Source organism: Takifugu rubripes, chromosome 19, assembly GCF_901000725.2.
Source record: "Takifugu rubripes chromosome 19, fTakRub1.2, whole genome shotgun sequence".
NCBI lineage: Eukaryota > Metazoa > Chordata > Actinopteri > Tetraodontiformes > Tetraodontidae > Takifugu > Takifugu rubripes.
The window spans coordinates 12,497,108-12,510,615 of record NC_042303.1 but is presented as its reverse complement, the minus strand read 5'-3'; the positions used below and the strand labels follow the sequence as shown (position 1 = coordinate 12,510,615).

Genomic DNA, 13,508 nt, shown 5'->3' with positions numbered 1-13,508 from the left:
ATCCACATTTAAACCACATAACGGTAAAGTGCCATTATTAGCAGCATTATAATTATTACTGTTGTTATTATTCGTAGTAGTAATATTTGTAAGGATAATTCTTATGGAAGATGAGTTCTGTTGATCATTTGCAGATCTTTTCACAACAGTTTGCTTTTCTAAATGACCATTAAACCATGTTAATCTGGAAACTTGTTTACTACCTAGTCTCCACACCAGGGCCGCTGTTAAATGCATATAAACATGACTAAGTTCTGCATATTCGTTTAAGGGAGAGGGTTAATCATTTTTTTCTTTTCTGGAACAATGATCCAGAGTGTTTTACAACTGCTTAAAGGGCTTTTTTCTGGAAGAGGGAGTTTTCCTCATGAAAATCAATTATCTTGAGCCTCTCAGATTTGCAAAAGCTGCATTTTCACTGTATTATTGCAGAATATATTAAAGTAATGCCAGCTGTGCTCTTTAGATTCCCAGCGATCAGCATTTATGCATATTAAATGGTGAAATCGTACTCATGGTGTTAAAAGAAAGCCTGTTACCCAAGCAGGTGTTACTGCAAGATGTTGCATCACAACGAGGGTGTGGGTGAACATTGTTCAGCGCCTTTGTGAAGGCGTCCCGTCTCCCTGCAAAGCAGCAGACTTGGCTGTTATTGCTAATCCTCCTAGATAATGAACATAGGAGAGATCTACGCTCTGGCTGCAGAAACTAGGTTACAGGAGTCAGGAAAAGTATTGAATATCACATCATGAAAATGCACAATTTGCCAGTATTCAGACTTCCTGACTTTATCTGCATTTTTGCTATTATGTTATGGAATTTTAGCAAAGTTTATAAAAAGGTAGATGATTAAAAAGTGTCACGCTTTATTTTGGAGCTTTGACTTGCTTGTTTGCGGGGGTTTATTTATATGCTTGTTGCACTTCTGCAGAGCGGCAGAATGTAAAATGCTCTGCAGTTCTCTCTGCACACGTGATTGTTCCACTGCTGCCTGTTTTGCATGCCGTAAATCAGCGTTTCCTCCTCTCTTTGTTCATTCCACCTTCCGCCGCTCACCTGCACATCCCTCCTGTATTTGACCGTGAAGAGCATGCAGCGCGCTGTCTCCTCCGACACCCTGAACACGGTGGCGCTGAGCAGTGCAGTCCCTCGCTCCCATAACTCTGATCCCCAGCATGGTGTCAGGCAGCCCCTCAGTCACTCCCAGTCCATGTTCCTGCCAGAGAATGGCAAGGTACCGGTCCCCCAAGCACGGCTTTGGAGCTGGCAGACACAGAACAAATCCACAAAAAGAACCAAACAACAAATCAACATACAGTCAGGACTGTTGAACACCGTTTAACTCGACTTCCTGCCTCTTCAGGTGGTCGAACAGAGCGGAGATTACACCTGTAACATGACCAACATTGTGGTGGAGCCACCATCCCCGGAGAGCTCCCCAGACAGCGACGGCTGCACACCGGTGAGCAAACACACCTCTTTGGGAATGATAATATTCAACATTCTTTTGCTATTCCTTATAAATCAGCAGCTCTAGGCAGGCAACCACTTCTTTAAACTCTCCTGCTGCCTGGGCCCTCGTGGGCCAAGACTGTATAGTTTGTGTATTCCGTGCTTGTGTGAGGAGTAATAGCCTTTCATACATCATCCATAATGGACGAGTTGAACCGTCTCTGGTTCAATCAACAAAGCACCCTTAACTTTCTCTAACAGCACTCAGAACTCTGCAACTTTGGGCAGTTTGCTATTTTGGGACGTGTATAAGAAGAGCTGGAATGGTGCTGGCACTGTCAGCGCTGGGCTCTGGCTTGCGTTCATACTCTTACTTGTCGTGTTCTGCCTGCATGAGAGGCAGTAGGTCTCTAAACTATCTTGACAGATCTGGGGGTTAAGACCTAGTGTTGCTTTCTTCTTTATTTTCACTTCCTTTTCTGCGCTCTGATCGGCTGTAGCCGAACGGGCAGCCATGGCGATCTCTCTTGCAATGACCCTGACGTTGTCTTAAACAGGTTATTTATGCAACCACCTCCATTAGATCATAGAATTTGAGCCCTGCTTTCATTCTCACCTGTATTCAGACGACATTGTTGGGATTAATTCTCTCCTCTTGCACCGTAAACGAGGCCACGCCACAGTGGGAGATTTCAGAGCAGCTCTCCCGCTGGAGTGATGCAACAGTCCCATTAAATGGGTTTGCTCAGGATGCAGCACATTACACAGAGGAAAAGCTTTCTGCCGCGCATTACTGCTGACATTTGACGCTCTCCCCATATGTTTACGGCGGCGCTGAGCGATAACATCAGCGTGATCGGTATTTAAAGTCTTTTTCTTTTTTTTTCTTTCATCCTCAGGAGCTGGAAAAAGCCGGGCTGTTGAACAAGACAAAGATTGCAGAGGGAGGCCGGAAACTGAGGTGAGGCATCCCGAGGCTGCTCCTGTTGAAGATTAAAATGAGATTCTTTTTTTAGGCTGAGTATATTTGCTGAGGCAACTGCTGTCTGAGCAGCGTGTGCCTGTTTGCTAATTATAGGAAGAACTGGAGCCTGTCCTGGGTGGTTTTAGTGGGAAACAGCTTGGTTTTCTTTAAAGACCCTAAATCACAGACGCCGTCCAGCTGGGTAAGAGTTCTCTGTGTTTTCAGTGACAGTATCATTATTATTTTCGCAACAGAAATTCTCAGACATTATTTCTGGATCAATATGTTATTGGGCTTGTTGTGTTTATTCAAACCAGAAACCAGGAAACAGTCGCCCAGAGAGCAGCGTGGATTTAAGGGGCGCACAGCTAAACTGGGCCAATGACCTGTCCAGCAAGAAGAACGTCTTCAAGGTAGAAGGGTTGGAATCGTATGAACAGCATAAATAAATACATAAGTGTATATATAAGAAAATGCAAATAGTAGATTGATAAAAGAAACCTGAATATATTAATAGACAGTTTTAGTGTTCAGTACTTGATTATTTGTATTGATACCGTGAATGTTATGATTAACTTTACTGTTAAAATAGAACAAGTTAAAGAAAATTTGAAAATTGCAAAGTTTAAAAAGAACTGCCTTGGAGCAGGAGCTCATCACGCACGCTAAAGTTTGGCAGCATGTTTGTTGTAGCTGCGGACGGTGACGGGAAACGAGTTCCTGCTGCAGTCGGAGACGGAGTCACTGATCAGGGAATGGTTCAACACCATCCAGAGTGTCATCGACAGGCTGGTGAGATGCACACACACACACACACACACACACACACACACACACACACACACACACACGGACAAATAAAAACCATCGCAGTTACTTTCAGCGACATTGGCAGATATTAAACAACTCTTCTTCAAGTATAATGAAAAGGACCAAATGTTTCATCTTGCCTCTGGATACACGAGAAGGACACAACAGGATAGTTTAGAGATCTGTATTTAAACAACGACAGAGACATTTTTAAAGGAAGACCACGTTTATGGCCGATTACCATCATACATCAATTTTTTACACATATTAGATGAGAAGCACTATATAATGTTTCCCTCAGTGCAGCTAATGCAGTAAACACAAATGATCTCCTTTTTAGGATCGTGAGAATCCGTTAGACAATGTCCTCCTGTACTCTCTGCGGCGAGCAGGCAGCGTGGAGATGCTGGAGCACAGTGGAGATGAGGACGACAGGCAGACCTCACGTAAGTCCTCTCCCACCTCTCATCACTTCTTCACCTCCACCGGGCACAAATCCACGTTACATAACTTCACCCCCGCTCCGCCCCTCAGTTTACTTCTGTCCTCTCATTCCATCGTTGCCATCACTCATTTTTTCTAAACCTCCGCACAGGCTTCTTACATCCCTCCATCTTCTCGTCTATCCTCTCCTCTATCCAGCCCACTTATATTTTCACACATCCCCCGTGGCAAATCATCCCTACATCGGTCCTGTCTCACTTACGCCGCCGCCCGGCCCTCCCGCTTTTCATTCTCACCACCATCCCAGCTCATCTTCTGTCCAGACCCGTGGCTAAACACCCGACGCTGACCTCCTCCTCCTTTCTTTCCCGCACCCCCTCCCATCCCACTGCAGTCCCGCGCTCGTCATCAAACCTGGAGAACACAGAGAGGAAGCGGGTAAAGACCCGGCTGAAGAAGCTGATCATGAAGAGGCCTCCTCTGCAGGCGCTCCAGGAGAAGGGCCTCATTAAAGGTGAGAAACGTTGTCAATGCTGCCCCCCTTCATGTGATGGTGTGCCACGAGGGAAGGGGGGTGTTTTCTTCCTTTAGATGTTATCTTCATGGAAACCCAGTTTCACAGCTCAGACTGTACTGGACTTCTACTGGCAAGTGAAATCACTTCGAATCATCAAAGCGAATTGCAGCTGAGCTGCGATGACTGTCAGGATATTTCAGCATTTATCCTGAGGTGCTGCCTCGTCCCCAAGCGAATGTGTGCCGCAATCCCCTTTGCTTGCTCAGTAAGAGTTTCTTCAAATTAATGCAGGTTTACACACACTTTGGCTTGACAACTTTTTTAAATTGTCTCCTAAAAGGTGAAATGAGAATCTGCTCTTTGGTCTTCTTTTTTTTTTTTTTTTACATTGTCTCCATTTAATAGTTAGAGAGGAATATGTAATAATAATGAAGAGGCAACACAATGATTTCAGTTTATGGACGGAGGTTCTTCTTTTATTCTTGCTCTCATTTCTTTGAACAGTGAAAATAAGTCCATGAGAACTCCTCCCACCCGGACTGGTAAAACTCCCACCAGAGGGCGACATTTGCTCATTAGCTGCCGTAGCAAATCGGTGTTTATATTTTCATAAAAGCAGCAGAATTTAAATTGCAAAGAAACAGAAACATGCAAATCATTTTGTGCTTAATGAAATGAAATGCTTTTCCCTCAGCCAGATCAATGGAGAGGATGTGCCTTTTGACCTCAGATAATGGAAATTCCTATTATGATTTAGAGGAGATGTTAAAATACGGGTTGTATTCAATGTGAAGATGTGATATTGAATCTTGTTATTGGTTTGTTTTTTGGCAGTTGTGGTCCTACAGAAAGATTGTAAATAAGGCCTAAAACACAAGGCACAGTAGATGTTTAAAAGGATGGCATCATACATGGATTTCTAACAAAATATTGACACTTCAAATGATCTACCGAAAATATATTAAATAAAAACATGAGCCACGAGTGATTAGATGTGATTGCTGGGGAACATTTTCAAGTTCATCACAGTCTTCAGAGGAATAAACCGCTAAAACAGTAAGAAGGAGTGGAAGCGTGCTTCACAGTGAAGGGATGTATGTGATCTTTTTGCCCTTTATTATAAATACATTGAAGTACAGTTGGTGGTTGCATCATCACACTTCCACCTCTGCTTAGAGTTGAAGGTCTTCTTCCTGAATAAATGTGAACATCTCACAGATTAATGTAAGGTTGTTGCTCTTACATCATTTGTTACCTCAAATAGACTTTAGAAACAATGTGTGTGTGTGTGTGTGTGTGTGTGTGTGTGTGTGCATGCGCGCATGTTTGTCCTCCTGTCATCACCCTTCAGATCAGGTGTTTGGCTGTCGCCTGGAGATGCTCTGTGAGAGAGAGAGGAGTACTGTCCCTCGCTTCGTCAGACTCTGTACAGAGGCCGTGGAGAAGAGAGGTACGGTACACACACACACACACACTCACACACACAAACACATAGGACAAACCCAGCCTCACCCAGAAACAATATGATAAAAATTTATCAGAAGAGATGTTTCTGCCAGCAGCAGACAGATCTAAATGAGAGAAAATTGACCTGTTTGGGCTGTTTAGAAACAATACTGCCAATAAATATTTAATACACATGGAAAAAACTTTGGATCAGAAGAGCTGCATTAAATTAAACATTCCTAGTGAGTTTTTCAGAGATTTGCAGACACCGGGGAGGAATGTCTGTTTTTCGATGAGTAAATCACATTAAACCTGCATAAGTTTTGTATCCAACTTTAACTTAAAATAGGGAATAACACAACAGCAGGTAGGACAAAGCACAAACCTCATGTATAAAGTACTGCGGGATGGATATAAGCGCATGGACGTCTTATTAATCATTATTAAGGATTTAACACCATTCAGCATTTTCCTTTCGCTTTAGCGCCTGCAGGTTGTTACTGATCAATACTTCCCCTAATTTGGCTCCAACTTTGGGTCTGAAAGCAACAGGAAAGAAGCAGAAACTCAGTGTCATCATCATAAAACAAAATTTTGGGAGGAAGTTCAGCGTCGCCGCTGGGCCTGATGTGATCCTCCCCAACTAACCGGTGCAATTAAAGCAAACGTCCTGGGTGCGCTTAATTATTAATGTGTAAAAGATGAGCAGGAAAACAACAAAATCGGCTCTGGCTGCCTCTGGACCAGGGTCTGGAAGTCTAGCTTACGTAGACCCCCCTGCCAACCCAGAGGAGCATCACCTGGAACTGGTTCTGTGTGCTGTGTTGCAGGACTGGACAGTGACGGCATCTACAGGGTCTCCGGGAACCTGGCTGTGATCCAGAAGCTACGCTTCCTGGTGAACCACGGTAAGGAAGGAGGGCAGGAGGGCTTCTCCCAACTGTCAGAACCAAATATTATTAATAGCTCACTCTTCTTTTCAGTCAAGACAAATGTCATCTGGTGCTTTTCTCAGCTACATATAATAACTGAGTGAGCACAAAGGCCCCCAAACCTCTAAATGTTCCACCGAACGTCTGTTTTTGCAGAGCGGGCAGTGACCACTGACGGCAGATACATGTTCCCAGCAGAGTTGGTGCAAGGTAGACTCTCGGATCAGGGTCGCTTTAAATGTTTATCTTTAACCCGCCTACTTTAACCCGCCAGAACCTTGTCAGGACCCGCCCACACACGGGTGTCGACGGCTCCTCGTGGCCGTGCTGCCACTGGCTGACTGTACACGCGGCTTGTGCGCCTTCTCTTTTCTGATGTAATAACGCGCTAATGCAGCCCGCAGCTGCCACCAAGTGGAGGAAACGGAGCATCAGCTCCTCCTAAGCTCACAGCTTCTGTCTGCTCTTCCTGTCCCCGCGAGCGTCTCCATCTCTGAGCTGCAGCCGCCAGCTTTCGCGTCACGTCACGCCGTCACACACTCTCCTCTGCTCATCTTCAGCGCTGCTCAGTGTGTTCTGCCTGTTTCCTGATGAGCTTTCCCAGATATGAGACATACAATCCTATAGAAACCCAGGTTAAATAACCACTGTTATAACATTATGTTGTTAGAATATTTTGAATACAGGATATATCTATAGGTTTTTACGGCCTTACACAGATTACACATGTAATAGACATGTTATGTGTTATAAGACACTCCCACCTGCTGGCATCACTGTCAGACTATGTTACATTGATGATTGTATTTCATTTAAAGGCTATTTCTAACAAGAAGTGTCTCCTTCCTTTTCAAGAAACCCTGTTCAGTTATTTACTCCACATTACCGACGGTATTTCGCATGACGTGTCAGTATCACGGCATCAACCATTTTTCTCTCCCTCCCAGAGGAAAAGTTGAATTTGGACCAGAGCGACTGGGAGGACATCCACGTCGTCACGGGAGCTTTAAAACTTTTCTTCCGTGAGCTACCTGAGCCCCTGGTGCCGTTCGGCTTCTTCACTGACATTGTGGAGACAGTCAGTGAGTGAACGTCTTCATCCAGACTGCTTTATATGTCATTAAGTCAGAGGGCTTGAGTGTTATTCCATGCAGGGTGACAGAGTTTCCAGCTCACAGCTGCCTCAAAGTCCTGCCATTAAACTAAAAGCCTCGCTGTTTTCATCTGTGAAAAGTGTTTGTAAAGCGTCCAGTTTTGATTCTGTAATCTGGAGACGACCAGCGAGGAGGGATGACACGGAGGAAAGTCCCTGGCGGGCTCAAAGCGCCACCGTGATACCACACAGAAAACATCTTAAATCTCCCCTCATTATTTACTGCGCTTTTGCTCACTGCTGTTGAGTCAAACCCATCCTGGCCTGGTGACAGACCTCCACCCACCCTCTTCTCTGCGTTTGGGCGAGTTCACACTATGTCAGCCTGCGGTAGATGCTGTTTCCTTTATTATCTTAAAAGTTTACTAGGTTTTTTCTTTCACCTCTTGTAAGCTTCACGGCACCACACGCATATATCATGGAAGATGCACGGCAAAAAGAGGCGACGCTTCCAAAACAGGAAATAGACGAATAATTACACACTGCCAAAGTTGTAATTTACTGTTGATGATTTAGAGGAATACAAAACAACACAGTGTTTACTTTAGCTGCACTTTGCTCAGAGGCTTGTATGGAAACGGTGCTATCAGACATGTTGTCAACCTCCATAACATAAAGGGAAACGCTAGCAAGCCTTATCAGTCTTTCAGAAATGAATTGTATTTAATTTGGAACCCTTCGTATTGATTTAAAGGTGACAAATGTTTGACCTTTTTGCTTTCCATTGCTGCTTTTAAAGGCGACTGAGTAAATGGGACATGAGTCAGATGTTGATAAAATGCAAAAACGGGTGTTTCTAATCCATCTAATCCATCCACGCGTCTGCTGTTTTGTTTTGCAGAGATGTCGGACTACATGGACAAAGTGGATCGACTGAAGTGTCTGGTGCTCAACATGCCTCCTCCGAACCACGACACGTTGAAGTTCATGTGTCGCCATCTCAAACGGTGAGGGGTTGGCAGTGAATCCCTCGTGCGTTCACCTCCGCTGCTTTTCTGCTCGTCTCGCCTTAAAATGGCAGATTTTTTTTCTCCCTGTAGAGGAATAAAACCGATCCAATGAAATCCTAACAACTTTTCCTGTTAAAATAACGAAACCTAAAACCAAATATAACCACAAGAGGGGGCTGTTCCCCTCCTCATGGTCAGGAATTTTCTGCCAGGGGTTCTTTGGCTCGTAGCACGTACCAGGATCACACTGTTTAAGTTTGGGTCCCTGTGAAGATGAAAGGGCTGGATGAAGATGAATGTTCTGTGAAACCAGTTCCTTTTACTGTACAGTACATAAAATGTGTTTTTTTTTTCCCCCTCTGTTCTTTTTTACTGCCTATGGTTTTTCCTTTCACAACAGGGGTGAGCGTTCATGTTCTGAGGACGATGTTTGTGCCAGGGTGGGGTGGGCCCTTCGAATTGATCAACTTTATGTCTTTCCCCTCCGCGGACACTCATCTCGCCGTCATTCTCTCCCAGATTTATTTTTTCCCTGCCCACCCGTTGCAACCCGTTCTTTGTTTTCTTTCTTCTTCCTTCTCCTTTACTCCCCTTTTCTTGATGTTTTTTCTGCATATATTCCTTCTTCCTCTTCCCTTGTCCTTGCCTCAAAGGTCCCTTGGGAGCCCTGTGGTTTGTCTGCTGGAAGGCATACCAACACCACCGCCGCCACCACTGGAACCTCGCTCTTTTCTCCCTCGCTCTCTCGCTTTTCCTCTCTCTCTCCCTTTTTAAAAAAATTTTTTTTTCTTCATCTCTTTTTAATGTGGAAGTTTTGAGCAATTGCTAGCTGCTTCTGTGGTTTGGTGGGAATGGCATTTTTAGAAGAATGCCTCATGCTATGGCTTCGATCCATTCCTGAGTCCCCCCCCCCCATCATACACACACATGCTCCTACACCCCAACATAGGTGGACATTGGAGATGGAATTTGGCACATTCATGCACAAATCTGGATTGTAAAAATCCAAATGCTGCTCATGTTCATACATGCAGAAGCAATATGCTGGAGGATGTAAATGCTTTTAGTTACAGTCCCGAGTTTGGAAGAATTATAAAGATGTCACTCGCCAACCACAAGAGTAAAGCTGCACAGGCAATTAGGAGTCGTCTTTATGCCCGTGATCCCAACCAGGAATTCAAACCAGACCCCAGTTTACAAACACGCTGGCATATCTGTGAAGTTAACATGCTGATTTCACATTTAGGCACTGTGTGTTATTCCTCATGTTCGCATTTTTGTCTGGCACATTAGGACGGTACTTGCATTAGCTTAGCACTTAATGGTGACGCTGCAGAGAAGAGTCCAGGCTGGTTTATTGTTCCGTCAGACAGGACTCCTGACAGACTCCCACTATGAGTGGTGGGTCCTCTGGAGTACAGACGCATGTCCTATTTTGAAGCGACCCCACAGACGTCTGTGTAAATTCTCAGTCATCCAGGTCATTGTATCCAAGGTACTGTTCTACCTTGGAGACCCCACTGACCAGTTCCCCAGTCCTAGCCGCAGTAGTGGACCTTATACATTCTTCATTTGTTTCGCTGGGGCCTTGAACCGCAGTTTCTGGCTTTAAACTCACCCAGGAGAGCCTCCAGGGCCAAACCTTAATTACATTGCTTCCGGGTTCAATAGTACATTCAGAATCTTCCATCACATTAAAAATTGAAGTAGAAAAGATGTTTTGATAGAACGTTAATACGTGAAGGCCTGTAATGACGTCAATACATTTAAAGTCCAGATCAAAAGACAATAGACAGGTCATCTATTACGGTAAGTACCGTCATATTAGATACGTTAAATACATTATCATATGGCAGGAGAAATCTCAGGAAACCTCAGGAAAATACCCAAGAAAGATTAAAATACTTTGTGTGTGTATATATATATGTATAATGGGTGCATCGATGTGCACCAAAATACTTCCCAAATCCCCAAATTTGCTGGTTTAATTGGTTGTTTAAGCTCGTTTTCTCTGTGTTTGTGTCCCGTGGGTCTGCAGAGTGTTGGAGCATTCAGACTCCAACCGTATGACCACGCAGAACATCGGCATCGTGTTCGGACCCACTCTAATGCGTCCGGAGCGGGACAACGGTAACATGGCGGTCAACATGATTTACCAGAACCAAGCGGTGGAGCTCATCCTCCAGGAGTTTGACCACGTCTTTGGGAAAAGAGGCCTGTCCTGATCTTGAATTGGGGAAAAAATACGCTCCTCCAGACAAGACTGAAGTACAAGCAGAGCGCCGTTTGTCCTCTTTTGCTGCTGCCTCGTGGCGCGCTCGCAACAAAAAAAGGGACAGAACGCTGCTACGACTGACAAACGATCATCGTGTGAACTTCCAAAAACCCGGATTAGCTGCATTAATTGGGTTGGTCCCAGGTGATTTTCTTTTACAGCCCAAACGGACACGTTTTCTTGACCTTTTAGATTTTTGGATATTTAAGGAAACATAAAAAGCCATAAATGTGTCAAATCTCCTTCGTCTGGTTTGATTTGTGTCATTTTATCAGTGATGGACGGATGTATTCCACAACGTATCACTGAAACGAAACAGAGCCATGTCACTGTGAAAGCACGTGCACCTCAGGGACGGTCACATCCCACCGTCAGGGGACAGCGTGTACTCTAAAACATGCAAATGAGGACAAAACAAATGTGCCCGACTTTTATTGTGTTCAAAGATGCCGTCCAACAGGAAACTATAAAATAAGAGCATGAATTCAGTGATGGGACGGATGTGCCAAGGCGCTAACAAATATTCCTTCGTACCAAATACTGTAGATCTTTCGAGTGTGTGGACCTTTGAACTTCTGCCATTGTCTGCGTCTGGATTTTATCTCGTATTTCTAATAGCACATTCTCCTCTAGGTTATGTTAAAATATGCATTTGTATATAGCGTGTGATATATGACCTTTGTAGCACCTCAGTGACTCTATGCGACCCAAACTTGTAACTCAAACTGAACTCAAACGCGCAGTTTGTCGCCGCGGTATCGCTCGGACCTGTTGACTCTCCTGCAATAAAAGACTGAACTAAGATTTGATGTTTCCTTTTGTTTTGTTGTTAAAATGCTTGAGGAGGTGTGGTGGAGGTGTCCCCAGCCACCCGTGCAAACGCTGCTTTTAATAAGGCAACATAAGAGGAACTGGAATCACATTAAAAAACAAAAACCTTCTTGCTCTGCAGCTTTGGTAAGTTTATATTGACTGTGGCTTTGGCTTAAGAACGAGAACAGGAAAAAGGAACAAAGAATGAGGGCGCGCAGTCAACGTTATAGTTTGGTTTTATCATGTCATTAATGCAAAACCTGTCGGCGGGGGGGGGGGGGGGGGGGGGGGGGAAGAGACACGATCATCATGTTGTAGGTCTCAGGGGTCGTACCTGGGTAACGTCCTCTGCTGACAGAGATCTGCCTTTGTTGATCAGAACCAAATGCATGTCTGCACACAGCCATAACAATTTATGTGAGTATTTATCCTTCAGTCAGTGTTGCTGTTTCCCTGTTGTTGGGTCGGTTTGGTTTGGGTCTTTTTTTTCCCGTTTTTCAGGCAGATGTGTGTCCTGGAGCATGCACCCTTACTTTACGCTGTTTACATATATTAATTTATGAACGGGGAGATCAACACAACATTTTGGTTGAGGTTTTACTCTGTTTTTTTTCTGTTATTACATGCTGTAGTTAGTTTTGACTTGGCGTGATGGTTCCTTCTTTCTTTCTTACGGAGTCTTAAATCATTTTAAAAGCTTCTTCTATGGAAATGAGTCACTTTAAAAAAACAGCGTGTTGATGGATGTGGTGGTATCACTGAGGGGGAAGGGTCTTCCTTGGCCAGGTGCGAACAGAACACAGCGCCCATCATTACTGATCCGGATGAACATTTATCTCACACGGGGGAGAAGATGTGATGGTCTGGAAACCGAAATATGCTCAGCGCCCGCGTTGGAGATTGCTTACGAAAGAGGTTGCAGCATGTTGCAAATGCTGATGCTGACGTTGCTGTCTGACTCTGGAAACTCCTTTACACCACAATTAGACAAGAAGGCTGTAGTAACCCCCCTCCAAAAAAAGAACATCATAGCATCCTTGTCGGTGTTCTGGTCGATACAAAGCTGCTGCTGCTGCCGGGCAGCCAAACATCTCTGACCCACATCACACTCCGCCCTCTGTTAATGCTCTGGGTAGTTCACAGTTCTCCCAGCATGCTGTTACAGATAACCCTCGCCCTGTGCACGGCGCGGCCATGCGCATGACTGTGTTTACAGGTACAACAAAGGGATGAGTCATCATGCAAACAAGCAAAGCCACAAACAAATCAGACTGACATTCATCTTCAAGCCGAGGAGGGGAACCGAAACGGGTCCGTCAGCATATCCGCTTGGACAAAACTGACTAATTAACATTTGATCTGATGCTGATTCAAAAGAACCCTGTTACCTTGGCTACACTTAGATTAGATCAGAGAGAACAGACAAAACTGAGAAATATTTGAATTTTTTAGTTTGAGGGAAAATAACAGTAACATACAAGGTGTCGCATATGTACAGTTTAATTAAAAAAAAAAATCCACAGACATGCAAAAAAAAAAACACGCAAAGCTTGTTACAAGTTGCATAGTAAGACACCAGTAAAAAAAATGTTTTTTTAAGTCAACATCTGACAAAAAAGATTCCCTTTTTAAAAAAACACACTTTTCAACACACTATTGAGAGGCAATTAGCATGCCACATATGCATGTAGGCGCTGACTACACACCCAAGAAGTACCTTTGGTGCACGCTGATATGCACGAATGCTCCAAG

The 13,508-nt window shown here is 44.3% G+C and overlaps 1 protein-coding gene across 4 annotated transcripts in view; it reads left to right on the top strand.

Moving 5' to 3' along the window:
- The window catches only part of arhgap9 (Rho GTPase activating protein 9), a 29,568-nt gene extending 17,821 nt beyond the window's left edge, over nt 1-11,747 (top strand). For 2 of the 4 annotated variants that reach the window (XM_011614136.2, XM_011614135.2), the window contains 14 exons: nt 1,088-1,234; nt 1,364-1,462; nt 2,352-2,413; nt 2,531-2,618; nt 2,734-2,829; nt 3,110-3,208; nt 3,567-3,672; nt 4,065-4,184; nt 5,539-5,637; nt 6,464-6,541; nt 6,722-6,775; nt 7,513-7,647; nt 8,560-8,665; nt 10,707-11,747. In XM_011614136.2, the coding sequence (XP_011612438.1) occupies nt 1,088-1,234; nt 1,364-1,462; nt 2,352-2,413; nt 2,531-2,618; nt 2,734-2,829; nt 3,110-3,208; nt 3,567-3,672; nt 4,065-4,184; nt 5,539-5,637; nt 6,464-6,541; nt 6,722-6,775; nt 7,513-7,647; nt 8,560-8,665; nt 10,707-10,893 (1,476 nt within the window). In that variant the 3' untranslated portion in view covers nt 10,894-11,747. The remainder of the gene's footprint in view (nt 1-1,087; nt 1,235-1,363; nt 1,463-2,351; nt 2,414-2,530; nt 2,619-2,733; nt 2,830-3,109; nt 3,209-3,566; nt 3,673-4,064; nt 4,185-5,538; nt 5,638-6,463; nt 6,542-6,721; nt 6,776-7,512; nt 7,648-8,559; nt 8,666-10,706) is intronic. The other 2 variants (XM_029826682.1, XM_029826681.1) reach the window with 2 other exon arrangements.
- The last annotated feature ends 1,761 nt before the right edge of the window (nt 11,748-13,508 follow it).